The 27296-nt window shown below is 39.7% G+C and overlaps 3 protein-coding genes across 6 annotated transcripts in view; all 3 read right to left on the bottom strand.

Annotated features, from left to right (window-relative positions):
* morf4l1 (mortality factor 4 like 1) overlaps positions 1 to 4645 on the bottom strand; it is a 4771-nt gene extending 126 nt beyond the window's left edge. Inside the window, exons 1-12 of the mRNA XM_061035472.1 lie at positions 4494 to 4645; positions 3073 to 3119; positions 2921 to 2988; positions 2732 to 2818; positions 2033 to 2110; positions 1905 to 1930; positions 1644 to 1735; positions 1366 to 1467; positions 1153 to 1241; positions 807 to 979; positions 455 to 539; positions 1 to 371 (exon numbers count right to left, since the gene is read on the bottom strand). The exon at positions 1 to 371 is cut by the window's left edge and continues 126 nt beyond it. Coding sequence (XP_060891455.1) covers positions 287 to 371; positions 455 to 539; positions 807 to 979; positions 1153 to 1241; positions 1366 to 1467; positions 1644 to 1735; positions 1905 to 1930; positions 2033 to 2110; positions 2732 to 2818; positions 2921 to 2988; positions 3073 to 3119; positions 4494 to 4533 — 972 coding nt within the window. The 5' untranslated portion in view covers positions 4534 to 4645 and the 3' untranslated portion in view covers positions 1 to 286. The remainder of the gene's footprint in view (positions 372 to 454; positions 540 to 806; positions 980 to 1152; positions 1242 to 1365; positions 1468 to 1643; positions 1736 to 1904; positions 1931 to 2032; positions 2111 to 2731; positions 2819 to 2920; positions 2989 to 3072; positions 3120 to 4493) is intronic.
* A 3883-nt stretch (positions 4646 to 8528) lies between these two features.
* On the bottom strand, positions 8529 to 19057 carry pias1b (protein inhibitor of activated STAT, 1b). 2 transcript variants are annotated; one of them, XM_061035464.1, is made up of 14 exons: positions 19014 to 19057; positions 16218 to 16650; positions 15938 to 16022; positions 15692 to 15739; positions 15173 to 15263; positions 14927 to 15061; positions 14719 to 14824; positions 14233 to 14306; positions 13869 to 14029; positions 12715 to 12848; positions 12450 to 12624; positions 12192 to 12331; positions 10619 to 10659; positions 8529 to 10519 (listed from the first exon to the last, which is right to left on the bottom strand). In XM_061035464.1, exons 1-14 carry the CDS (start codon positions 19035 to 19037, stop codon positions 10202 to 10204), a joined length of 1965 nt encoding a protein of 654 aa, XP_060891447.1. In that variant the 5' UTR covers positions 19038 to 19057; the 3' UTR covers positions 8529 to 10201. The 2 variants fall into 2 exon arrangements, with proteins under 2 accessions (XP_060891447.1, XP_060891448.1); XM_061035465.1 differs by lacking the exon at positions 10619 to 10659 and having other exon boundaries at positions 10428 to 10519.
* Positions 19058 to 19498: 441 nt separating this feature from the next.
* Positions 19499 to 27296, bottom strand: part of skor1b (SKI family transcriptional corepressor 1b) — a 136258-nt gene continuing 128460 nt past the window's right edge. For 2 of the 3 annotated variants that reach the window (XM_061035461.1, XM_061035460.1), the window contains exons 2-8: positions 25160 to 26920; positions 24770 to 24863; positions 24553 to 24660; positions 24354 to 24413; positions 23853 to 23927; positions 21927 to 22001; positions 19499 to 20243 (exon numbers count right to left, since the gene is read on the bottom strand). In XM_061035461.1, coding sequence (XP_060891444.1) covers positions 20146 to 20243; positions 21927 to 22001; positions 23853 to 23927; positions 24354 to 24413; positions 24553 to 24660; positions 24770 to 24863; positions 25160 to 26902 — 2253 coding nt within the window. In that variant the 5' untranslated portion in view covers positions 26903 to 26920 and the 3' untranslated portion in view covers positions 19499 to 20145. The remainder of the gene's footprint in view (positions 20244 to 21926; positions 22002 to 23852; positions 23928 to 24353; positions 24414 to 24552; positions 24661 to 24769; positions 24864 to 25159; positions 26921 to 27296) is intronic. The other variant, XM_061035463.1, reaches the window with a different exon arrangement.

Here is a 27296-nt window from a genome sequence, read left to right as displayed (position 1 = left end):
GTAAACAAAAAGGGACAAAAACAAGGATAATAAAAACTAAAAAGGTGGTACTCAAAAACATACCAATACAGGAAGAGCGTACTCAGCAGCTTTCCACATGAAAGAAAATGAATTTGTCCGGGGATTAGTGTGACATCTCGTTCTGACTCCTCCACAATGAATCGTCAGATCTTGCGCAATCCGTTCTCCGAAGGCTTTTTGTGAAATCAGATCGACAGTTAAGAAAGTTGTTTCCAGACTTCGGCACACAAAGGCTTCAGATCCTCCTATAAAAAAAAAAAAAACTTCACACTGCCTTCCGGTGGTACTCTGGGGGCGCAACCTCATAGTCACTTGCATTGAAGAGGGATGCAGAGTTCTTTACAAGATACCTGGAACAAAGAACCCGTTTTTTTTTAATTTCTGTTTAGTTAAGGATAAAACTTTTAGTCTCTACCATTTTGTGATTACTCACTTGAGGAAGTCCTGTAGATAACTGAGCAGCAGTGCAAGGCTCTTTTCATCCAACGGAGTGTACGCCAGCATCGCTCCGATCCTCACTAAATTAAATAAAGACAGAATATCACACTCCGAAGAGCCATCGCCTTGTTTCCATTCATTAAGACCTTAGAATCATTTCAATTTTCCACTTCACTCAGCCTCAAACACAGAGGCCTTGAACAAGTGTTTGTCAAACATAATGATCTAACTGATTAGCTCAGTCTGGCTAACGACTTGGATTATGGATTCACAACTCTTCTCACTTTGTAGCTACACAACTTAAACTGTTCTTTACAGGAAAAAAATGTTGTTGTTTTTTTTTTTACCAAAGAGTCTGAGTAGGTGAGGAGCGCCATAGATCTGTGACATAGATGTATCTGGATGGTTGGCCAGGATGTCTGCGTACTGGGGCCTCTCAAATTTGTAGAGAAGTTGCGTCCCCAGCATGACATTGAAATATTCCCGGATCCCAGCGACCACCTCGTTCACGGCAAACTCCCTGAACAAGGACGGACAAATGAGTTATATCTCTGTGACATACAAGATTTTTTAAATGGACAAACAAGCAAGCGGAGTTTCTATTGCAGTGTCTATTGTGATCTACAGCGGGTCAGTATGAGAGGATGAAAAAAAAACATCACAGAGAAAAAGACAGATAATGATGTGATTTACTTGCTGTCAGAGTTTCCTCTTGATTTCTTGTAGTTTGCATAATCTTCAAGAACTGCGTCAACATTCTTTTTGGCAGGTAGGTGGAAAAGCTGAAGACGTGAAACACAAAAACAAACCTTTAGTAACGTTCAAGTGAAAAGACACACGAGTGTAAATGAATGTATTAAAAGTTGTGATAAATGGTTCATGTCAGATCGAATGTCACTGTGGGACCTGTTTTTGCCGTGTAATTAGGTCCCAGTCATCCACAAGCCAAGGTTTCAACTCTTCTGGGATTTTTACTTTAACCTCAACTCGATTTATGAAGGTCTCCTCCTGCACAGAGAGGAACAGAGTTAAGAAATGACCCACCAACATTTCTTCAAAGTTAAAAACAGATAGTGTTTCCAAAAAGCGGCAATCACAGAGAATAATTCCACTACTTCAGATTCTTTCATTTCAGCTTTGTATGATTTTACATTAGGTGATAATCATCAGTAGATCTCATTTACACTTTCAACTGTTGGGTCAACTCGTGCCCTCTTCTTCCGTGGAGGGTGGGTTGGTTCTCCTCCTGAACTCGTCCCTTCACCTGCACCAGGAGCTGCACCAGACAGAAACACAGCAAACCGTCATTTCATTTAGAACAGGAAGAAAGAGCAAAATGATTTTGACAGTCTAATGTAATGACAAGAGAAACACATACTTTGTGGGTTGTAGTACATGCATTATAACAGTTTTCATTTTGTGCATACACGAGGTGATGAACTTACTCTTTTGTTTGTTCTTTTTGGTTTTCCTACAAAAGAAAAAGAACACATGTTTTAGTAAGTGAGAGTAAGTAGATATAACAAAAAGGAAACATAAAGGACAAATAGAATAACTAATAATTTGCACTCACACATCATTCTTTTGCGGTGGAGCAGGTATCTTCTTATTCGGTGCAGCCCCCCTCATTCTCCCTTCTACATAATGGTCTCTAGTTAAGAAAAGACAAATGTTAAAATACTTGAAGTAACTCGGAGGAATTTTCTGTTTGTGATGATTTATTGGCCACTGCGGTGATCTCATCTCTTTGCATGTCCCTATAAATTCATAAGTTATATAAGTTGAGTCTCTAATTTAAAAAAAACCAAAAAAACGCATCCATCGTCCTTTTAAGTGTCAAACTTACGGCTCACCGACTTTCTGCTGTGGACGTTTTTTCAGGTTAGAGTGTTGCCTATTGCTTTGTCTAACACTGAGCAGGGAGCAGTGACGAGAGACATTCAAAAGAACTATAAATAATCTTCTTCTGGATGGTCACTTCTCTGTTGTAGGTCATATAAAAGCATCAGTATTAAATTCAGTCTGGTTTATATAACCAGTTAAACACTTCTCATGGTAGACTTCAGAATTAACATCATACATGTTTCATACCTGCTCATGATTTCAGACGATTTCATAATCGGTTCTGAGGTTAATTAGTCAACACATTTTTTCATTGTGCTGTCAATGATGTCCTGATTTTTTGTTAACCTTGGTAAAAAAAAAACCTTCAAACTTAAAACCTTTTTTTTAAACTTGCATTCCTTTAAAAAAAGAGATGATGTGGACTTACTGATTGGCCCTCTGAAGCTCTTTCTGTTTCTGCAGATTACTGTCCACATACTTAAGCACTCGGCTTTCAGGAACCCATTCGTCCCAGCTGAAGAAATAAAACAAGAATAAAGAAATCAGTCATTTGGTGATCTTTAGTGTACAAATCTTGATTTGAGTGAGACTTAATTTGTTATAACACAAAACGTACTTCTTATTCCATCCACTGTAATGAATAAAGTATTTGATGTGTTTGTCCTTGATGTTTATCTTAACACACTGCAAAGAGAGAAACTGTTATTTGTCAGTGTATTTTGTTAAGACAACAAAGAAGAGGATGAGAGGATGAGAGGAACAGCCTACCTTAGCTTCGTAGAGCAATGGCCCATGAAAACACAGCACTCTTTCACCTGGACAGAGTGATGGTCAATAAAAAAACAATCAAACACAGTGGAATTGTAAACGCAACAATCATCACTTGGGGCGGCAGTAGATCTGGGGGGCGGGACTTTGGTTGGGAATCGGAGGGTCGCCGGTTCAAGTCCCGGCACGGACCAAGTCCGGAAATTGATCTGGTAGCTGGAGAGGTGCCAGTCCACTTCCTGAGCACCGCCGAGGTGCCCTTGAGCAAGGCACCAAACCCCCACCCCACCACCAGCTCAGGAGCGCCCACTGTGGTCTCACTCTGAGACCTCTCCATTAGTGCATGTGCATAGATTAAGATTTACTTTATTGATCCTGCAAGGGGAAATTCAGTTTTTACACTCTGTAAGTCATGAACACACACACACATGCAGAAACAGGATTCTATGGACATGCACTAATGGAGAGATGTCAGAGTGATGGAGCGGCCCACAGCGGGCGCTCCTGAGCTGATGGTGGGGAGGGGGGTTTGGTGCCTTGCTCAAGGGCACCTCGGCGGTGCTCAGGAAGCGATCTGGCACCTCTCCAGCTACCAGACCAACTTCCATATTTGGTACGCACCGGGACTTGAACCGGCGACCCCTCCGGTTCCCAACCTAAGGCCCTACAGACTGAACTACTGCTGCACAGGATCCTGTTTGTACATGTGTGTGTAGCATGTTTACTAGACAGAGTGTAAAAACGAATTTCCCCTCGCAGGATCAATAAAGTATAAATTAATTATTATTTTAATTATTATTATTATTATAATTATCACACGCACATTTAAACTATTAAACAGCTCACAAAGAAAACACATTTGACATAAACATTTGACTTTTTGATGGCAGAGAATAATATATCAAAGTCGTTAAAACAGACTGTGAATATGTTTGTCTCTGACAGGCTGTTCATTTGTGTTGATGCAAAAATAATTTATACAATAAAAATGATTTTTTTTTAATGAAATGTTGGCTGCCATCACCAACAGAGAACTGAAGTAATTTAAATACAAAATGCAGTTAGAATAATATCAGAAAGAAGCGAGAGGAACCTGATAACTGTACAAGAGGCCAACAAGGTTTCAGAGAGGAGGGACCAGTAAGAGGCTAACACTGCATGAATGAAACTACCTGTTTACCTGCAATTTAAACTGCAAGCTTTACCTGTATGCTACTGCTGAGGTAAACACTGAACATTTAACTACCGCTGCGAACAAACACGATCAAGACATGTTCTGTGCAACAACAATGAAGGCTAACAACGCTAGCTGTTCCAAGCTGTTTGTTTCGTGCTAAAGCTAAGCTACCATGGTGGATGAGCTCTCAAATGGTCTCCACGCCACATATCCACCAGCACTTCAAATACAACCCAAATGTTACCTTCTTGAAATTTAGGTTTCGGGTCCTGTTTCGGCGCCATTCACGGATTAAACTATCAAAATATGGGGAAAATCGCTAGCTCCCATTCCAGTCTGAAACGGCGCCGCTATCTAAAGACGTCATAATCGTTGTGACGCAATTTTGGCGCGACCGAAAAGACGCTGAATGAGACAAACGAGTCGCCTTTTTTTTTTTTCTCAGACCACGCCCTCCCTACGCACCACGTTGAGTGACGTCAACAGAGAGCCTGCATCGCATCGACGCTGGTTTACGGAACAGGTGCATCACCTTATTGTTCGTCATTGGAGACGACCCCGTGCAAAAAAAAAAAAAAGTTTAAATGCCTAAAAATAGTATAAATCATGTTAATATAATATAATTACTTTACTGATCCCAAACTGGGAAATTGTGGCGTTACAGCAGCAGGTTGTCCAAACACACAATATGAGCAAAAAAACACAATATTAGCAAATTTAAACACAATATAATATTAAATAATAAATAATATTAAAATAATAAAGCTTCCATTTTAATCAGGAACTAATTAATTCAACATTTATTTATACTCGAAAGATCATTGAGGGGCAACCCTCATTTAATGACATTGAGTCATTACAGAATGAATTAAAAGAAAGACAACAAATCATTAAAAAAAACAGAAGAAAGATGAATACAAAACTATTAAAATCAATAAACTTGGTTTCTAAGAAGCTAAGACAATAAGTACTGGAAAAAAAAGTCGAAAATATACTAAAATAATTAAGCGAGTAAAAAACATAGACTGTAAATATTACAAAATTGCAATAAAAAAACTGTACATTTTTTAACAGTTTTGTAAATATTTTTGTAAATATTGTATATATTATACAAAAATATTGGCTCAGTTGGTAGAGTCGTCACCTCTCAACCGGAAGATCGAGGGTTCGATCCTCAGCTGGGCAACATGTCCGATGTGTCCTTGGGCAAGACACTTAACCCCGAATTGCTCCTGCTGCTTCGGTGGCGGTGTATGAATGGGATTAGTTACTTCTGATGGATGATACTACATACCGATCACTACCATCAGTGTGTGAATGGGTGGGTGTGACATGTGGTGTAAAAGCGCTTTGAGTAGTTGGAAGACGAGAAAAGCGCTATATAAGCTCAAGTCCATTTACCATTTAAAACAGTTTTGTAAATATTACAAAACTGCAATAAATAATACTTTATGTAGCCTAAAACAGTTACAAACAGAGGTTTAAGATTAGGTTTCTAAAATGCCAAAAAGGTAAAAGTTAATTTCCCTCAACAAGATGCTGTATGTTGTTCCAAGAGTCAGGTGCAGAATAAAATAATGCAGATTTTCCCAGTTCCGATGACTCGAGGAACATTCAACAGCAACCTTTTTTAAGGAACGTGTCGAGTAATGCCCAGTCGAAAGATGTATGAGTTCTGTTAAGAATGAGGTTCATTTGGTTTACTTGTGCAATAACTTTGTAATTCACTGCTTTACAATTGTCTATGTATTTACTCAGTCACTGCACTTTAACTTTAACTTTCTATTTATTCATTTATTCATTGCACTAAAACTGTTTATTTACTCATCCAGTCACTGCACAATAATAACTGTATATACTCTGTCACTGCATCATAACTTCACTTATTTGCACTATATCTCTATATTTATATTTGTTTAATTAATCAGTCACTGCAAAATAATAACTGTATATATTCTTTCAGTCACCACAACTGTCTATTTATTTATTATTATTATCGTCCATTCACTGAACAGCAACTGCTCTGGCCACTTTTTGCATATCTCTCTTTCATATCACCACAAATATATTTTTGTTGTTTTTGTAAACGCTGCTGTTTAGGATTGCTGCTAACAAAGTTTCATTGTGTCCTTGTATACAATGATAATAAAGATTATATCTATCTATCATTTTTCTGTAAAAGCTTTATAAATAAAAGGGTGCCAGTGCATATCACATCTTTCTGTGAGAGAGGACCAACCAACCTCTGATGTGTATCATAGGGGTCACTGGGAATAAATCTTAACACAGAATGGTAGACGGAGTGGAGACGTTTGAGCGTTGTGGCAGGTGCATGCCTTTAGATGACATCACCATAGTCCAAGACTGACATAAAAACAGACTCCACAACAGACACTTCCTACAGAACATTGGAAAAACAATTGAATTTCTGTAGCAATAACTTTTTTTTGCCTGACTCTTCCTGTAGGATTATTAATGTGAAAGTAAAATGTCAGTCGTTCATCAATCCACATGCCCAGATATTTATATTCTGTGACTCTCTCAATCATTAGCCCATTCCTGGCAACAATCTTGGTATCGCTTTTGTTCATTTCTGTATCTCTCGAGAAAAGCATCAATTTGGTTCTGTCAGCATTAAGTACTAATCGCAGGTCATTTAGGGTGCAGTACATTAAAAGACTGCTGCAAAGGTATGGCTGAAAGATGTACAGAGTCAGCCGCACAATATAGAACTGTGTCATCAGCATATAGATGGGTATCACAGTTTCATGAAGACGATTCTAATTAATGATTCTCCTGTATTGAAAACGGTACATGTTTTGGATTTTAAAGTGTTAAATGATAAGATGTTAAAAAAAGAAATGCAACTGAATATTTTTTTTTCTCATACTGTGAAGTGATTTATGAGTCTGGCACAAGTTATTTATACGGACAACTTGAGGGGAGTTTGTCCCAAAGCTTTCTGCTGCTATCATCCCCTCCACCTTAACAAAGGGTACTTCATTCAGCTGTGGATGTGACTTCACTCTGTCCGAGGCGGAGTGAGTGTGGAGGGGGCAGTTTGAGAAAATCCCTGAGGAGAAAATTGTAGGGCTTTGAATCATTTTAGTTGTTTAACTTGTTTTTAAAATTTTGTCGACATAATTTCTTAACTTTTGATCAGTGTTATGATTAAAAGTAACTGGCTAGAAAACTAACGATGTTACCTCTGAGATTAGTTTTAGTCAATTCTGGATGCAAATGTGTGAAATATGTCGTAAGAGGCAGGACATATTAAAACGACTAAAAAAAAGACCAGGGACATCTGGATCTAGGAAACCATTTAAGTTTACTTTCAGCAGGACAAGTACCCAGTTCGAAGTCAATTTAAATGATCTGATAATTGCTGAAGGAGAAAAAAAAAAGTTTTGCAAGGGTTTGCAAAAATATTGCAAGGGAATGCTTAAGTACTTACAGGGTACCGAAAAGTATTGTGCAAGAACACAAAAACATCTCAACCTAAAGCAAAAGTATTGGGAAGAAACATAAAAGTATAAAAGGAACATGGGTACAGTACGTCTCTGTGAAGTTACTTTAGTCAAAAACAAGCACAAACCTGAGATAAACAGCTGCTACAGGAGAGCCGGTGTAAGAAGCACATACTGTATAAAGTTCCCTCCAGATTTTGCCCTGATTGCTGTGCTCTGAGGTAACCCAACCAGTCTGTCGCTGAAACACAAGTCGTTTCTGAAATGATTGATTTGAGAGATGCATCACAGGGCAAAAGCTTCAAAACAAGGTCAAAGCTTCAGCTGAGGAAGAACAAATCCATCTTCTCAAGACTGAGTGTAACAATGACCTACCACATTAGTATCTACAGTTCACAAGCGGTAACTGGCTTGAGCGGTATAGTCTTTCATCCATACATTATGTAAGCCAAAAGTTAAGAGTTTGGGATTTCAATCAGAGGGGATCCAACTTCTTATTTTGTGATAATGATCCTAGTGCCTCAAATCAGACTCTCTTCCAGTCACAGCCTGATAAGAGCGCATATTATTCCCCAAAATAAAAAAGAAGTATAAAGCAGGTGAGAGTTCTCACTAATCCAGGGAATCATCAACTACTGGATGTCTTCACCTAGGCCAGTAATAATCCGACAGCCAGCACATATTGTACATTTATATTTGCCAGTGCTTTAGGCTTGGATGATCTAAAAGTGTTGAAAGCCAAACTGAGTGAACTGCTCACAGAAGAACACATACATATTGATCAAGACTGTCTTTTGATCAACTACAAGATACACTTTCTTATATCTTGTTTTATTCTTAGAAATATCAAACAGCACAGTAGACCTTGAAGCGGTTCAAAATGCTCAAAGCCTCTATTGAGTTATTGACATCATCTGATAGTAAAACGGACAGAGGAACAGAAAATGTTACAATGCATGTCAAGCAACAATGACATCTTTAAATAGCATTAATTATATAATTACAAAAGAAAGATCACATACAGTGACAGCAATGCATATCCACAAATCAAACAAATGCTGAAAATATATATGATAATAAATAATTCTAATTATAAGCACAAGTCCAGAAAAAAAAAAGGGAGGGGAGGCGTCCGTATTAACTTCAATTGTTTTCACTTCGGGGGCAAAATGTGTTTGGTGATCCGGTCAGAGATCAAGCTATCACAGTTCACTTAGAGGCTGTTGCAAATAGGCCACACTTAACAAATAAAAAGCTACTCACTAAGGAACAGCATAGGACTTAAATAACAAGCTTTCAGGTCATTTGCAGACATGCTAAGCTGAAAACTATTCTTTAAGCGTTTACTGCAACTGTGAATGCTTCACTGCTCCACTTAGCGTTTAAAGTAAAAACAGCAGAGGCTAAAATCAAACAAAGTCAGGATGATTTTTTTTAATCCATTTGCACCCACTTAACAATTCTCAGCCTTTCAGTTAAAGATTTACCAAAAGTGGACCAGAAACTAGCCTTGTCGCGAAAATGGAAGAGAATTTCTTGGATGACTTCTAGCCACTTAACTTTCATCTTTAGGCGTAACTTTTCAAATGAGACATCTGTAGTTTAAAAGAAAATGTCACTATATGGCATTTGTTAGATGCACATACAAGGTCTGATTGTGTATAATTCATTCACACACTGAAAAAGCCTGGCATTACAACACTGATACATTCCCAATTCAGATGTATTTTCCAGTACAGTGTAAACTGTACAATGTAGTTCATATTCAATTTGATTGGACTGAAAAATGCGTAGAGTGCAGAGTTATGACAACAGAAGGATCTAGCGTTTGCTTCTGGTATTTCTAGTGGCAACAGTTCCTAGAGGCAAAGGGAATGCTTCTTTAAAAAAAACAGCATACATCAAACATAACTTACACTATAAATAATTCTTTCAAATAATATGACCACAGCATGAATGTCCTACAGAAAAATCTACAGTGATGCCAAAAATCACTTGATCTTTCTGCTGTCAAAACATTGGACGAAAATGGTGCCATTTAGAAAATAAAGTGAAACACATGTTCCTGTTTTGCTGTCTCTTGCCATTTGTATAAGTTACTATTACAATGCCCATTTTCTTTATATTCTAAAGACAATGTTCCATGAGGTGTCACCTCATTGGGTGCTGTGCACATTATAGTTGACTGAAATAATGCCATTGACATGAAATATTAAACAAAACTGTAAAAACCAGGTACAAAAGGTACAATATAATCGAAGGACCACATGAAGAGGTGTGAAAAAGTCTTCAGTCTTCACAGAAAAATATCAACTGAAGTAACTCACTGGACAAGAAGCGTCCTAAGTTTATATACATATGATAAGTAAAATTGAAAATAGATTTTCCTCTCTGTACATAGCACTGTATTCTTTCTTCTTCCTCTTCCTTATTTACAAAGAGCTCCTGTGTCGAGGTCTCCCTTGTCATTCAGTTCTGTGTGGATCTAGTCAAGAGAGATAACGTCAGACATGGATCCATAAATGGCAGCTGCTGCAGCTTCCACCGAGGACCGCGACAATCCTGAGATGGAGTGGCTGTCTCTGTCTTTGTCCCGATCCCGTAGACTGCTGGACGAAACCAAACTACTGGTGCTGCCGCTGTTGCTGCCTCCGTTGGTGGCTGCCAGCGTGCTGCTCCCAGGGGTCCCCGGCTGCTCCCTCAACATCTGAGAGGAGCCGTACGGCAGGAAGCGGTTGAGGAGCAGGTCAGGGTCCTCTGACGCTGAAGCAGCTGCGGCGGCAGCCATCACCATGTTGTAATGCTGAAAAGAAAGAAAAGAGGAACCTTTATCACCACAACTGGACGTAAACACACTGCAGTATGATGCTGCTTTCAGATCAGTTGCTCTGAGGTCATGTACCTGATGATTGTCGCCTTGGAGGAAGGAGAAGAAGTTTAAATCTGCAAGAGAATGAGAAGGCTCAGTCCACTTCCTTTGTTCTGGATTTCAATATACAATTTCATTTTTCCACAAACACACATTTTTTATGTTCATTTGGATTTTGTCAAGTCTGCCTGATTTTAAAGCTTACATATAAGGCTGTCACGGTAACCGCAAAACAATATTTACCACAGTATAAAAAGGCCAACTGCAGAGTATGAGGCAACTGTCACAACTGCACGTGAAGTCACCTCACCCCACCTCATGTTCAGACGTTTGTGTCGGTCACTGATTGTCACTGCGTTGTTGTTAAGAAAAGAATCAAACTAATTAAAGCCACAATCAAAAAACATCTTGCGGGCCAGATATTAATGCTGGCGGGCTAGTTGCCGACCCCTGATCACAAACAAATTAGCTTAATAAATAAAAAAAAGAGGTGGCGCGATAATACCACATACCACGGTGTGAATTCCTTTACCAGGACATGACATTAAGGACAATGAATGAATGACTGCTGTATTTTGCTGTATTTCATTTACTATTATTACGGGCATTGTAGCCTCGTGTGTTTTATTCATTGGTTTCTCTGTTTGTCTCTATTCATCTCTTCCTTTCTGCGTCTCCCTCTATCCCACTTTCCAAGCCCAAACACGGTCACAATGTTAAAATTGTCACTGTCTTTTTTTCTAAATGTTGCCCAAGTGCTTTACTCATGTTGGATTAATGTTGGGTCTCTGTAAATATGTAATAAAGAGTAAGTTAGGCCTGCATGTTTTTGAAAAGGGAGATAACATTTGTTAAGAATTGACTACAAACAAATAAAGATTGACTGATTGATTACCTCCGTCTATCTTGAATAAAGGCACATTAATCGAGTATTAAGATAATCCAGTAGTCTGTGTATGCATGGGAAATGTATTAAGAATGTTTTTAATGTTGCCAATTTGATGTTATGTAATCTAATAAAGTCTTTGGGGCTCTCTTCCAACTAACTGACTTAATGGCAATAATTTACTTCCAGTTTACCAATTGGTCTCCATTTGTCACAGTGACTTGGAAAACCTTCGCTCTAACAGATCAGAGAATTTATCTGCAGTCCTGTTTCCGTTGTAAAACGAAGCTTAAACTAATATGAGGAGTCAGCTAACTGAATTAGACAGATTAAGTGCGTTATTTCATCCTGATAGTTAAGGATGTATTTTAAGTCGACACACAACTCTCCGGGCATGACCCTTCACCACTTCTCAGTAAGGAAACAGTGTTTGGGGAAACAGAGGGAAAAATGAAAGATGCCAAATTGAATCAGCTAACTCAGACGAGTTAAGAATACCCAGAGCTGAGGTCTAATATGTATTTCTTAACAATTGGGACACTGTAGTGCAATACACATATCTGCATGTGATTATTGTTGTCATAGATTTGAAAATAATGTGGAAACACATCTTTGACGGTAAGTGACAGCTTGACCAAATGTTTGTTGTGTGTATGAATTGACCAGGTGGCAAATGAGTTTCCCCGCTGGGGATCAATAAAGTGTTCCAATCTAATCTACCTGGAAGGTCACTAGTAGAGTGGTAATAGTGGCGGTAGTCCTGGATGAGAGGTGGAGGGGGAGGAATGTAGCTGGTCTCCACGGGGGGCATGCTGGGAGCTCTGGACACAGGCGAGGCCTGGCTGTGTAGGTTCAGTACTCTGGGGGAAAATGGGGTATCAGGTCAGCGACAGAAAACCAAAAGACCAGAGCACAACGAGCACAAAAATGAATGTTATTGTGATGATCTTGCTCTGTGTTTGTGGTCTAGAGACTCACCCTTTGTTTGGAGGCGGAGAGACAGGTGACAGTGAGGGACAGGCTCTCTTAAGAGGCGGCTCATCATCAAGCTCGTCTTCCGAGGAGCTATCCAGGGTCAGGTCAATCACATCAAATTTCTTCCCATTGTCATTAGATCCCCGCTTCGTCTCGTGTGAATCCGTCCGAGACGAATCTACAAGAAAACGGCTTGCTCTCACTGTGTTCACAGATCACTAAGACAGATACACTTAAATAATCTAAACTGTGCCAGCTTCGTTCTTACCGCTGTCTACACCATTGTAGGAAGCAGACACCTCCTGGACCTCCTTCTTTGACCTCATAGGTGACCAGTTTCCATCTTCTTTGAACTGGATTTCATCACAATCAGAACAGCTACTCAAGATTTCCATGAATAACCTGTGGGGAAAAAAGGACACAAAGTTTGGTAACTTTGTAAACAAATTACAAATACTTGTTCTCCCATAAAACCTACTTGTAAAAAATAAGGGGCACTTTTATTGACTAAATAATTCCTCTACAATAAAAAGGGAGGGGCTGCTCTTGTAAAGGCTTGAGGTTAAAATAATCAAACTCAGACAATACGCTGCTGGAAGGTGGATTAAAGCAATGATCCCTAAGTTTGTAAATGATTCATGAACTGTGATTATAAAGCGCTTTTTGAGTCTTCTGTCAAAGTGCTTTAACACTACGTCAAATTCACCCGTTCACTCACACATTCATAAACTGATGGCAGAGGACGCTGTATAAAGTGCCCTTCAGTATTACCTAATCCCATTTATACACCCCTGGCTATGCCACTTGTGAGCAATTTTAGGCTCAGTATCTTGCCTAAGGACAGTTTATCATGTGGAGAAAACAAGAAGAGAAAAAGTGAGCTGGGATCGAACCGCCAACTCTCCGGCTAAAAGACGACCGACGACCACTGAGCCACAGCCTACCCGTTTTGAAGGCTCATTACACGCCAAGACACAGAACGTTGCATTATGAAACCTCAGAGAAGACTCTCTTGAAAGTTTGCACAGACGTGATCATTAACTGTACGCTGCATAGTTACCCTGTCGCTAAGTCATCTAAGATGAGTTATGTAAAGCATTGGGGTTAATACTGTCTGAAGCTATGCCATCAGATTCTAAGCTAACATTTTGAATATGTGCAGTATGTTTTATGGCTGATATGTTGGAAGCCAGACCGACACATGTGGCCTCACATCACATTCATGCACGGCCCGCTCCGACCTCCACCTCAGCAGCAAGGAAGTCTCCCTGCATCTTATCCCATCTCCCACTATCCCATTTGTCTTAACAATGAGTATGGTCTTTCACCTGCTCTTTTGTAAAGCGCCTCGAGATAACACTAGTTTTGAATAAGCGCCATACAAATAATGATTGATTGATGATGAAGCAGTGTTGTGCTCACCCGTCAATTATGAGGTGCTCATACGGCGCCTTCTTGTCACAGACTGGACACACCCACGTCGGCTTCTTCTCATTCATTTGGATATAAAGTGTAGCGTCGAAGCACTGAAGGTGAGAGCATGTCAACGCTCTGCAGGGGATTGTAAGCCTCATCTTCCCCAGCTTAAACACAAAACCACACACACACACAAACACAAAGTAAACGACAGGGCACAAAGTTTCACAATGAACAAATATCTTTAGATAGAGTGAATGTGTAAAAATGAAGTATGCAGCTTGTATACACAAGTACTTTTTGTTTCCAACTTAAAAAGAAATTGAAGTTAAAACTTTTTTTGTAAGAAGTGGAATAGAGGAGTATTTACAGGACACAGGAGAGACACTCGTAGACTGGTGGTGGCGATCTCACTTTCTGGATCAGCAGTTAGTTTCTCTTTGACTGAACAGAACAGAAAGCAAAACAAAAAAAGATCAACTATAAGCAACAAGAGTCTTAAATCCAAGTGTTCAATAAACTGTCTGTGTCACAAGACCCCCAAGCTACCATGTATCATTACATTTTAAAATAAATATACGACTGTACTGAACAGCTCAACATTCAAATGTAAAAAGCAAGAAAATGGACTCCAAGAATCTTAAAGGAACTTGTTTCCTTCTTTCAGGTTCTGAGTTTAGTTCCGGGGGATTCTAAGTCGCTGTGACTATGTGATCAAACAAGCCACGCAAAAGTAGCAGCAGTTACTTTATACCCACAGTTCATTACAATGTGACTACTTTATTTCCTTCTCTCTTACAAACGTAGCAGCGACACAGGTTCTAAGCTTATACTGTAAAATCGAGTATCAACTTACTCAGAGCTCTCGAGTGATCGGGGTTTCTAATTCCTTTGGCCCGTAGTCTTTGCAACAACACTGCAGACGACTGCTGTCTTACTAAATAAACAGCCATGGAAAAACTCTGGGGGAGGAAGAGAAAAATAATGAACAAAACCTGTCTCACTGTGGTGACTCAAGTCCTCTTTTCAGCATCAGTTTGTAAGCTCTGTCTGGGTTTTCTTACCCTCCCAATTTCTGAAGTCCAGGAAACCACGATCGTGTTGGGGACTGTGGTGGACAGTCGGACTAGAGAGGTTATATTGATGGGGCGACTGGGCCTTTTTGGTTCAACTCCATTTTTGGTAGGAGGGAGATATCCCTGCGGACGATACAAAAAAAACCAACTGAGAATTCAGAAACCTCAGAAGCTGAGAATTAACTACGCAGAAAACAAGTCGAGACAAGCGAACGACAAACTGTCTGCACTCACCGGGAGATTACAGGGTTTGCCGTTGACCTTCACACACAGATTTGGGGGGAAGTGATCCTCCTGGGGACAGCTCGTCTCTGATAAACAGAATCTGAAAACAATCAAATAAATTACAGAAGTGGTAAGCTCATATTATGAAGGACAAAAAGTTCAGTTGTATTGCTTTAATTGTGCAATGTTGAAGAATGCCAATCATCAATACAGTGAATAATGAATCCCCCAACTAAGAACTACATTATCCTTACGACATTAAGTGTATTTACTAAAGTAGAAAATGCAAACCAAGAGTGCCTGTCTTTTAAAAAAATGTTTTACATAAGATTCAACGTGAGGGAGGTAAATGAATGGAGACTAGACCACTAAGGTTGAACAATATCAAAACTGTTAAAAGACTAATCTAAACAACAGGACTGTTCCTAGTATCTCCAGAACAGACAGCAGCTAACCAGACCCAATCTTTTCCCTCAACATTCGATTAAAAGAGATGTGTTTTTAAGAGTCAGAGCACGTAATACAAACCTTAGCTGGACTTGAACAGCAAAGTCACATTTGGTCCCAGATATGTCCCTAAAGATTTAGAGGAAGAGTTACGTCAGGCTGGTACAAACAGTCAAACAAAAAAACGTCATTACAACTCAGTTTACTCTTCTTCTGTGTGAATCAGTTTAAATCATGAAAGGAGTTTGGTTATAGTTGTGTTGATTTGGCCCTCTTGTTTTCTTTGACAGCTGAAGAGTGTGTGCACTGGAGAGCTTTGTGACTTACATGGAGCTACTGATCTGTTGAACTTGCTGTGGTGTTAATGCGAAGGCGTAACATGCTTCCTGGAACCGCTGACTGTTGTCTGAGGCTACAAAAAAGAAACCATGAACAGAAAATCACAGAGAGTGGAAACACTAGGCGCTAGCATCAACTCATATCGATGCTAGCCGTAGTGCATGGCTTTGACTCGTCATGGTCGAGATATCTGTGGTCACATTGCTCCATCATGATGTACATGAGAGGGACGTCGTGTCACTAAATACAAAGCTGAGCAGGAACTCACCAAGACTGGTTGGCTTAATGAGCTCATCCAGCACATCATAGAATGGCAATCTCTGAAGCTTGACATCTGGGTGTACAGGGTGCAGGGCAGAGGGAAGGTGAGGCAGGCTCAGCTCATGCTTAGGCCCGAGTAAAGACACAGGCAGCAGAGGCGAAGGGGAACCGTGGCTGTCGAATCCCAGCTGAGCAAGGCCAGCGGGAAGGCTGGAGGCAGAATGAACACCAGGCAGAGCCATGTCCACTGGCGAAACCATTTTGGTTGGGAAGCGTCGTCTATAGAGTTCTTTGATCTTCATCTGCACAGCTGGACTGCATCCAGCCTTCAGTAGATGGAGGGCTTTGGTCAATAGTTCATGTTTGCGTCCGTGCTTATTACGTCCTGCATACCCCAACAGCACTTGGAGCTCTGAAACTCGAAGGCTCATTACCATTTGCTGAAAAAAAGAAAGAGTTGGAAAAGTGGTCTGTTACATTGTGTAGAGAACATTATCTAATACTTCAAAATGTTTGCTTCTCTCATTTTGACTTGAGACCGGTTTCAAACATTATTGATAAACATGTCACAGTCTTTCCTTCAAGATATTAAAATACTTAACTTGCTCGCAAATTGTCCACACCCATGACACTTTCATTTCTGAGTTAAACTTGAAACAGGAATAAAAAAATAATTTCTTTAGCCACTGCCAACATTAAAAGCTTCAACATAAGGTACGTTTAACAAACACAGCTGCTGTGAAATGACTTCAGCAGAAATCGTCTTTAGAAGCAGAGACTACATCTCTCAGAATCACTCTACAATTTTCTAAGCTTTGTGATAATAGTGGGTGTTGACACAGTAAAAATTAAGTAATCAAATTCAACTAACACTCATTGAGCCATTATCTTAGAGGAGCCAATTCAACACAGGGATTCCATGCAATACACTATTACATTTACTTTTTATCCTACAACATAAAATATATGATACAACATAACAAACTAATGACTATTATGGAAAAAAGAGGAATCTGACAGTGTAATGCAGTCAGATAAAGAAACACCACAGACATCATACATATTGAAGGGCTGGACACAAATCGTTCAAATTGAAAATGTTAGACTCCACAAAAGTTAAGTTTGTTGTTTATGCCCCTACCCTCTCTGTCACCACTCTTTTGTAGCGGTGACAGAGAGGAGGACTCTTAACAAACTGTTATCCATTATGGATAATCCTGATCACCCTCTGCACACCCTACTGGACAAACAGCGGAGCAGCTTCTCCAACACACTGATTCAACTCCGCTGTCACAAGGACAGACCACAAGAAATCTTTCTTACCGAAGGCCATAACTCTGTACAACAGCTCACCTCATGCGAGCAGAGAACTGTTATCATGATAATATCTGTCTCTGCATACTGTAATCTGTTCTGCACATGTTAAATTTACAAATTATCCCTGCACTCATGTTCACTTCATTTGGCTGTCTACTCACCGTTATATTGTATAGTTTCTGCTTATAATATGTATGCACTCATGCACTTTAACTTATGTCAATACTGTCCATTTACTACTCTGTTTTTGCACATTTACATTTAATCTTTCATATTTAATCTTCCTATTTAAGATTAGTAATGTTTAGTTAAATCCTGGTTGTATATATTCACATTCTTAGTTTTGATATATTTTAGTACTTATTTACTTTGTAGTTAATATTATATTGTGTTTAGATTTGCTAACATTGTGTTTTTTACTCATATTGTGTTTGGATAACCTGCTGCTGTAACGCCACAATTTCCCAGTCTGGGATCAATAAAGTAATTCTATTATATTCTATTCTATTATACCCAAACCCTGCCCCCAATATAAAGTAGCTTCTTGTGAACATCTCTTGAGTTATAACTGCAAATCAATGTCATCTGATTCCCAGTTGATGAGCCAAAGTAGGACTGGGGACATGTTGATATTTTTAGTGTCAAAAACATTTCCAGGATGATTGAAAAGAGCCTTACAAGCAGATATATGTGGAACATTCAGATCAATTGTTTTGATTTATTAAATGACTTTGACAGAGAAGTGTAAGAAACAAACTGGTCGTATTAGGCAAAGGAGGATACACAGCAACTGATTTGATAGTTTCCTGACTGATTTAAATAATGCAGTTTATTACTTTATAACATGAGAAGTAGATGTTGAAAAGACGACGTAGATTAAATGTTAGCAGACAAAAGCTGTTTAAACAAACCCTGTATGTGTTTATGTTCACCTTATCTCAAAGGGTTTGAGCAAAATCCCCATCCCAACATCTATATGAGCTCCTCAGACAGATATTCGTTACAATATTTCGAGGACTAAAATGAAATCAGAGCAGAAACAACAGCTAATGGAGGCTAAAGTGCGCCTCTCTATCCAGGGTATAGACACAGCCCGATTTTAAAAACCCAAACACTGACCGGCAAACTACTTTTAATGTCACCTGGCTGACAGTAAAGTCTCTCTGGGTCCTGCATGTTGACACAAACGTGGTTTTAATTTGCACTAACATCGATATCAGGCCTATCTGCAGGTGAGCCGCTCAGCACAGGCAGCCTAACGGAACGTCGGCAACAATAACAAAGCTAATGCTAACGAGCTAGCCAGCCAGCTAACAGTCTGTCGTCTCTCTGCTGCTTTAATATTGTTTGTGTTGCGCAGGCTACTTCGATAACAGCACTCCTTTGTATTCTTACTGTCAAATGCCGAGGGTGCGATGCTTTGAAATTCAAATCTCACAGTGTGAAGCCTCTATTTGTTAAGCTAATGCAGGGGGGCTCGCTTTACCTTCAGTTCCGCACTCTCCGCCATCTTGTTACATTAGACGCGCATGCGCAGAAGTCATCCTCAAGGGACAAGAGCGAATTCAAAACTGTGCTTCACTTCCTCGCCGGAGACAGCAGAGGGCGCTGTTGCAACGTAGATGTTGCAACTCTTTTTTTTTTTTTTTAAATTTTTATTGTTAATCAAGAGTTGCAAGGTTAAATAGTTCATCAGAAAAATTAAGGACCATCTCTTCTGACAGTAATTAATTATCTAAGTTATTTATCAAGCATAAATGGCAATGCTGCTATCAACAACAACAATCCATAGTCTATAGGCCTATTATCAATCAATCTCAAAAAATTCAATACGCTTATTTTGCATGTTTACATAATGTTTCTGAGTTGATATTTTCCAGTCCAATAAAGTCAAAGTGCTTTATTTAGAAATCTAACAGACTATGAAGAAATATGCACGGTGGTAACTCTCGAACAAAATCAACATTTCTTTTAATAAAGTGAGTTATTTATTAGTGATGAAAACAATTATTACATGAACAAATAGAATATTCTTTATAGAACATGTCGCTATGTAACAAAGTCTTGGGTGTAGTTTAGCCTACTAACATCTGTCTTCAGGAATAAAAAGGTACAGGGTTTTGTCCGCTTCAAATGATTATAATGTTGGTCTACACACGTTTTTTTTCTGAGAAGTCCCGTAACTTGTTAAGTGCCTAACGTCCAAAGTGAGCGATACTGGCGATACTGGCCTGCAAAGACGACCATAGCAAATGCAGTAGGCTAATACACATTACCGTGAGGAATAGGAGCAACAAATTTCCTAATCAGAGAAGCTATTCTTGATAACAAAAAACCCAAATAACAACCTTTAAAGTTTTAAACATCACAGGATACATACATTGTCATTGCACTTTGCCACAAATAATAAATATCGTCAATGGTAGGCTATTATTATAGTAAAACAAATTTCACTGAATGCAAGATGGTTACATAAACGTGAATGATGGAGATACATATCTTCAAATATTACAAGATATTACAATTTTTGTTTTCTTTTTCGATTCTTCAGTGTCCCTGGAGGTTTGCTGCAGATCTGTCTTTTGTTTCTCTGTCATATAGTCTACATGTGGTGTGGTTCAGGGAGGGAGCAGAGGAGATTTGAAGGAGCAGGTTCCGCTGCAGTGGCGAGGAGTCAACATCTTACAGGAGAAATGGTGTAAAGCGTCGTGAGCTTCTGAGAAGAAGGAGATATGAGATCAATAGTGTACGAGCACGGGAGTTTAATTAATTTAATTCACCAAAAATTCAAAAATAACACAATAATAGAATCAAATAATTAAATGCATGTCCTAAAAATTTGCTGACTCAGGTTTGGATTGACATTGTATCGTCTCCAGATGTGAGACAGGTGTGACTTCGCCAATGCAAGAATCAGATTTGACAGTATGCTACTTACTTGACAGTCCAACATTACGTCTTAAATGCTACCCACAACCACAACATGGATTATTCAATAGCAAGACACACAAGCAGGCAATCCACTTAGAAACTGATGTTTTTAAGTCCTCTTTTAATGTACTACACTTTCTGTTTGTAATGTAAGTTGTGTTTATTGTTCGAGCCTTGTCGAAGGAGAATTTCTGTCTCTGTTGGGACAGACAATAAAGTATATCTATCTATCTATCTATCCATGGTTCTGCTTCAACACTCCCATGTTGGGGCATTGAAAGAATCTCTCCCTCCCATATAGAGGGGGAGACATTGTTAACAAACTGCTGGAAAGAGAGGCTTTTGGATTTACACCCTCAACACAGTTTAACCTTATGGACTAAATGAGGAAGTAACCCTCTCATGTTCCCTGTAATGTTGTTTGTCTCTACTGATAAATAATTGTCTTGTAAATAGTGCTTATATATTGTAAATACGATCACATTTGGGATGGGATGTTATATGATTGGGCTTACATTAACCTATGAGTGACGATTCGCTGTGAGCAGGAGTGTATTTAACTTTTTCAAATCTGTACCTGTACTGTTTGACTCTGAGGAAGAAGCAGTGTGTTGAAACGTAAGTCCTTTGTTCAATTTGTCTTAAGTGATTGGTGTGCTCCAGTATTTTCTTTGGTTCCTGTCTTGAAGAAGGTATCCACTGAATTATTTTTTTTTTTGTAGGTCTTACGTCCTTTTCTGAGAGCACCGGCCTCCATTTGTGGATCGGCTGAAGCGAAACAGTTTCCTTCTACTTTGTTAATACATTTTAAACCTTTGCTGACTAACATAACAAGAGAGTCTTTCTCAGTACCCGGATAACCAAGAACTCCAGGTGCAGCAGAAAGGCAAACTGAACACTGAAATTGAGTTAAATTGTTGAAGATTACTTCAGCATCTATTCACCACTGCACTGTTTCATATTTAGTCATGTAAATATTAGTCTTTTCTTATTGTGTTTATTGTTGATATTTAATGTTGTACCTGTACATATGAGAGCACAGTTCACCAAAGTTAAATTCCTTGTGTGTGTGTGTAAGCGTACCTGGCCAATAATTCTGATTCTGATATTTTTTTAAATTAAAATTAGGTCATCATAGCCTTTACCTGAGCCTGTGTATTATTGACGTGTGGTATTACATACATTATCCACGGTTAAATGGTGAGAGAAACTGGACTAATTTGAAGTGCTTCCCACAATGAGTGCAAGATGTTGAATTTCCCTGACTGCATTATTACAGTAGCAGCATCATAGCAGCCTGAATGATGATCTGACAGATGTGTGATATACTATGCACACAGACCATTTTAAACCCATTGGTCATCAATCACGTCTGCAAATCTGCCACAGTGATTCTATAAATCCACAGTGAAAGTGGAGTCACTTGGCAGCGCGGCTTCTCCCGCTGCCTCTGCTTTATTGTTCTCACCTCTGACGATGTGAAGCTGCTGAACCATCTCCTCCCTGTAGGAGAGCTCTCTCTTCATCTGATCCTGAAAGTTATCTGTAGGAACAAATTGCAGATGTCGATTGAGCCGGTCATAGATGTGAAATACGCAAACACACAGAGACACAAACGCACACTTTTTGGAACTATTCACTCCAAGCATTTTCATTATAAGCCATCTTGTAGTTTAACATGTTTGTTCAAACAAACAGAGAAAATAACCTAAAAGCTTAAGCACATTTTCAAGGATGAAATGTTCTCTAAAAAGAGTTTTCTTTCGAGAAATCGATAACTCTGTTAACATAATGCATTGAACTAGTCTAGTCTGTAGTGTAAGCTGCCTCTAGAGGGCGCTCTTGTAAAGAAAAAAGGAAAAAGGCCTGCAAAGACTTCTGACAAATGTCTCACTGGAACAAACGCTGTGTTTTTCTTTACTGTTTTGAGTTGATCATTTTTATCATTTAATTCAGATTATCTATTGGCCTACTTCAGAGAAAAAATACATAATTTCTTGCCACCAGAAAATGTAGGTTAATTGAGCATTAAGGTTTATTTATTTATTTATTCATTATATAACATTAAATAATTAAATAATAATAACAATATCCAAATTTCTTCCTATGTACACTGTAGAAAATCTAAAATATTTGCCCACTTTTTGACTTGATTCTTCATCTTTAAATCACAACGCTCCCCTCAGTATTTGAAGACTTGACTCTTTTACGACTGAGCTTCTTGGCAAAAAGAAGTGTATGAGTGGAAAACTGAATGTGGAATAGAGAGTCGTTTGCACTTTTGATACTGAAGGTAAACAAGATGTGGTCAAATTGGATCCAAATACTTCCAGTGAAGAAACATGATATCGTCCTATTTATGGAATTTAACGTTATCACACAGCTTTAAGTCAAGCTGCAGAAAGACACATTATCAGGTTTGGAACTAATATCAGAGGTTAATAAAAAATAAGAAAATAACAATAATAATATTATTATTATTTTTAATATTATTATTATTATTATTATTATTTTAATTACACTTTTTTATGGTTCTTCATTAATTTGGCAGACGTCCTGTTACCGTTGACATAAAGTATTTGAAGTTGCGCAAAATTGTGACGGAATAAAAAGGCTGTTCTTTTAAAAATAAAAAAAGTTTGTAATTAAAAACATTGTAACCCAGAGTCTCATCCATCAACAGTTTTGGTTCCCCCTGCAAAATTAAGAATGATCTGCAACATATGTGCTGGTAAAGCACCAGTTTTGATAAATACTTCATTATTGCCTTTGTGTTGCATCACAGGGTGACTTGTTTTCCCCAGTCTAGATATCTGAGGTTTTCATCATTGAGGGTTTTTTTTTAAGGGATGCATTTTATTTCCCACAGAGTGCTGGTCATATAGAACTAATCTCTCCAGTTCATCCTTTCAACATTTTTACATCAGATTCTGAAATAACATTTGAGTGAAACAGAGTGTAAAGACTGAAGAGAGAAAGAGACAGTTTAAAAGATTTTATAGAAAAGGTTTTTAGGAGTCAGAACTATATTTTTTAGTACTTATTCCACCTAAGAGTAAAACCATATTAGCAGTGGATTGAACTGGCCTTGGGTACAGTTTTAAATTAAGGAGTGTGTTCCTCACAGCATGTGTTCTGTTTTGGCAAATTCATTTTTCCTTTTTTGGACAGAAGGTTTAAAATAACCATCCTCTCAAATGAGCAGTTTTACAAACTCCTCTTCCAGGGGAGCCAGTGACCAAGCTATGAAGGATTTTTGTGATGGATTTGGTCATAGCAAGAAAAAGGCCATAATCACAAACGTGACAGAAGAAGAACATTTAACATGAACCACAGATGTCTAAGTTTCTACTTCACCGATGAAAAACTTCAACTGTTGCAGAATCAAGCTTACCTTTCAGGTGCTGAAATTCACGCTCTAGCTTTTTCCTCAGCTCAACTTGCTCCAACAGCTGCTTCTGTAGTTCCGCTGAAAGCAGACAGAGAAAGATGAGGAGGTTTGAGTGGGACATGATCACATTATTATAAGCACATCCTTCTAGGACACTTTGCTATTTTTAAGGACAGAGAGGAGGACATGAACATCATCATCATTAACAATTCAGAGCAGGTCTTTGTGGGCCTGCAGTTTAAAAAAAAAGAAGAATAGAGTGGCCTGCACTAAAAAAAACACAAAACAAATTGTGTGTGTGTTAAAAATAAAAAACATAACTTAATTCCATGTTGGCAAAACAGAAGTGGGAGAAAGTAAAGACATTGTCTCATTTAGTTTAATTTAAGTAGAAAACAAAGAAAATAAAAGGTCATTTTATATTTGAGTTTCATGAATAAATAATAATAAGAATAAGAATAATACGTTTAAGAGCCTGGTTTGAATAAACTTCTACTGTCTTACCTTTTGCAATACCTTCCATGGCTCTTTGTGCTGGCCGAGCTCTGTCTGGCGCGTCTTCGCCTGAACACAAAGAAAAGAAATGACATTTCCTCTTTTTTTGCAGATGGAAAGTAGAACCCTGGTTTATCTCTAAAAGCGGAGCTATTATTATTAATATTATTATTATTATTATTATTATTTTTTTTAAATTGTAACTCACCATCCTCCTCCGGCTCTCGCTGGCTCTCCTCGCTGCTTTGTTCATTATAAGATTTGGTTTCGATCTCCTCCACTGTGGAAGACGGCTCTTCTTTGCTCGAGCTCTCATCTTAAGGGAAAATAAATGGATGTTTTTCTCCCCAACTTTTGATTTTTTTATCACTGATTTTTTTTTTAATTACAAAAAAAAAACTATTAGCAAAAAAAAAAAGTCTAACCATGTGTTGTAAGTGCTCCAGTGTGGTAATTTGCAGGTCTGAACTGATAAGGACTGCTCCGTTGTTGCAGCTCAGCTCTCTCCGGTGAGAACACCTGAAGAACAAAAAAATCGCCAACTTTCTTAACTCTTAAAATATCAAGTAGCCTAATTCTGTATAATTATTACAATGTATACAAACAAAATTATTAATTACAACTCTAAATTGAAGTTTTAATGTTTTTATTTAAATTAGATATGTATGCATTTGGACATGCTATTTGCTGTTGCAGTTACACTGATATAAAATAATGAATAACACACTTTAAAAGTACACACAAGCAGAGCACAGAAAACACTATAGAAACATAACTGTATCATAAGCATGGTTTTTCAGTCTATAGTCACTCACTTCAGGGAAAGTCGCAGCTATGTGTCTCTCTGTCAGCTGCTTGCTGTGCATCTCTCCGTCGGACGACTGGCCCACGTGCACGTGCATTTTTGGGGACTCCACTACTGTGCTCTCGCGCAGGGCCGTGGACTCTGAGATGTTTGGGGAGACGCTGCGAGCCAGGCCGGGAGGAGTCCGCGGACACGCCGAGGACAGAGACCGGGAGTCCTCGTCCTCCTCGTCGTCGTCCTCCTCCGCCGTTTTGTTCGTCTCCACGTCCACATCCGGCTCCCCTTCACTGTCCACACACGGGGACATGGACCGGTAGCTCGAGCTCTCGCTTAAGAAATCGGGGGACAAATAGCCAGTGCGAGAGCCGATATAAGCACTTCTGTTTCCGTACAGTTTAGCAATACAGTCCGCGTCTTTAATCACGGGCCTGAACGCTGAAACGTAGCTGACCTTCCGGGGCGCGAGGGTCACTATCCCCTCCAGCGGCCTCGCCTCGTCCCCGGACTTGTCGTCTTCATTCCGCGTGGACTGAGTGCTGGAGCAGCGCTCGTTCTCCACCATGCTGTCCTTGGAGGTGTTGGTACTCCGGTCGCTGTGCTCGGACATGTCCATATCGGTCTGTCTGGGGGGGCACAGCAGCTCAGGTGGGGGTTTGTGCTGGGTCTGGGGGTAAGGAGGAATGGGCAGGGCGCCTGCCGTGGGCCAGAACACGGGGAAGGAGTGATAGGCGCTGTCCTTGGTACCAGGCCACAGCACGCCCGGCAGACCCGCTTTGCTCTGCTCTCCCAGCAAGCTGTCGTCTTTCTTCTGGCAAAGGCCGAACGCTGGAAACCCATAAGGATGAGGAAAGAGCGGCGGAGGGATCTTTTGCAGCATCCCGAAGCCCTTGCTGGGCACAGGGATGACCGGGTAGCTGCGCGCGCTCGGCATGCTGCCCCGGGTGTCCTCGCAGCTCAGGATCTTTGCGGGGATCTCGGTCGAATCTCTGGGACGGCAGGGTCCTTGTGGTTTTAATGAAGAGCTGGAGCTTGACCCACTGCCTGGCAGCGTCCTCTTCCGGCTGCCCCCATTGAACATGGCCTTAACATCCTCCCACGCGTGTAAAATATCAGTGGAGCTGCCTTTATCTGACAATTTCAGATGCCGCCTCCAAGAATTAAAGTTAGCCGCGTCTGGCTGCGTGTACTTGGATTCTGGCGTGCGGTGCGAGTGAAAAATGAATTTGTTTGGAGAAAAATACATGTTGCAGTAGGAGCACTTGATGCACTTGGCCCTGGAGCTGTTGTACCTGGCCGGGATGAAGTTGCCTCGACTGCCCCACGCGCATTCGTGGGACACGTCAAAGGCAAAATTCTCTGGAAGTTTCGGAGGTGCATGAGCTCCAAGAAATGACTTACAGAGTCTCTCCGCCTCGCGCTTTGTGATCATCCCGCAGCGTCGGGAGGAGATGGGCATGGCCCCGGCTCTCCGAAGGATCTCCAGCTGGACAGGGGTGCATTGTACGCAGGTGATCCCAAGCGCCACGCGCCGGTTATGGATCTCGTTGTAGCTGTAATTCTTCAGCAAGGTGTTCGATATTTGTGCAAGGCAAAGTCTCTCCATGCCGTCTATCACCAAAGACACAATGGGTATTCCATACAGCACCGTTTCCCCCACCTGGTTGGGCTTCAGGTTCTTGGTGCTCGGGTAGGAAAGTTCCTGTTTAGAGCTTGGAGAGGAGCTAGAGTCTCGTCCCGCAGGTATGGAGTCCATACTAAAAAGGCCTGGAATCTGCAAAGACGTCAGGCATAAATATGTGAGATTTTGTTTTCTTCATTTTTGAAGAAATGACAACCTCAAGCAGCTTTAAAACACGCTTATTAATCCCATATTTAATAGGTCAATCTGCCTAACCGAGACAACAGACTGCTAAAGGCCTTTGTTCAAATAAAGTTTCGTCAACCCGAATTTTAATTATTGGAGACTTACCCTTCAGAATAAAAGCAGAGACCTATACATTATAATAGTGGCAAATGGAAAAAAAAATATAGGTGCAATCTCTTGCACTTCGAACTCTGCAAAATATATTTTTTTGGCTCCAAAATCAGCTTTTAACTGTCTGCGCGCAGGTTACAATCATAAATAATGTAAATGAAATTTGAGTAGA

Source organism: Labrus mixtus, chromosome 4 (assembly GCF_963584025.1).
Source record: "Labrus mixtus chromosome 4, fLabMix1.1, whole genome shotgun sequence".
Classification (NCBI taxonomy): Eukaryota; Metazoa; Chordata; class Actinopteri; order Labriformes; family Labridae; genus Labrus; species Labrus mixtus.
Note: the sequence above shows the minus strand (reverse complement) of the source record. Positions and strands in the feature narration are given on the sequence as shown.

Excerpts from the sequence above, each read along its gene's own strand:
- pias1b (XM_061035464.1), bottom strand. The coding sequence starts at position 19,037 with ATGGCGGAGAGTGCGGAACTGAAG. Across the intron at positions 15,740-15,937 it reads CAACAGATCAGTAGCTCCAT|GGACATATCTGGGACCAAAT; the intron begins GTAAGTCACAAA and ends CTAAATCTTTAG. Across the intron at positions 10,520-10,618 it reads TCCAAGGCGACAATCATCAG|CATTACAACATGGTGATGGC; the intron begins GTACATGACCTC and ends CTTTCTTTTCAG.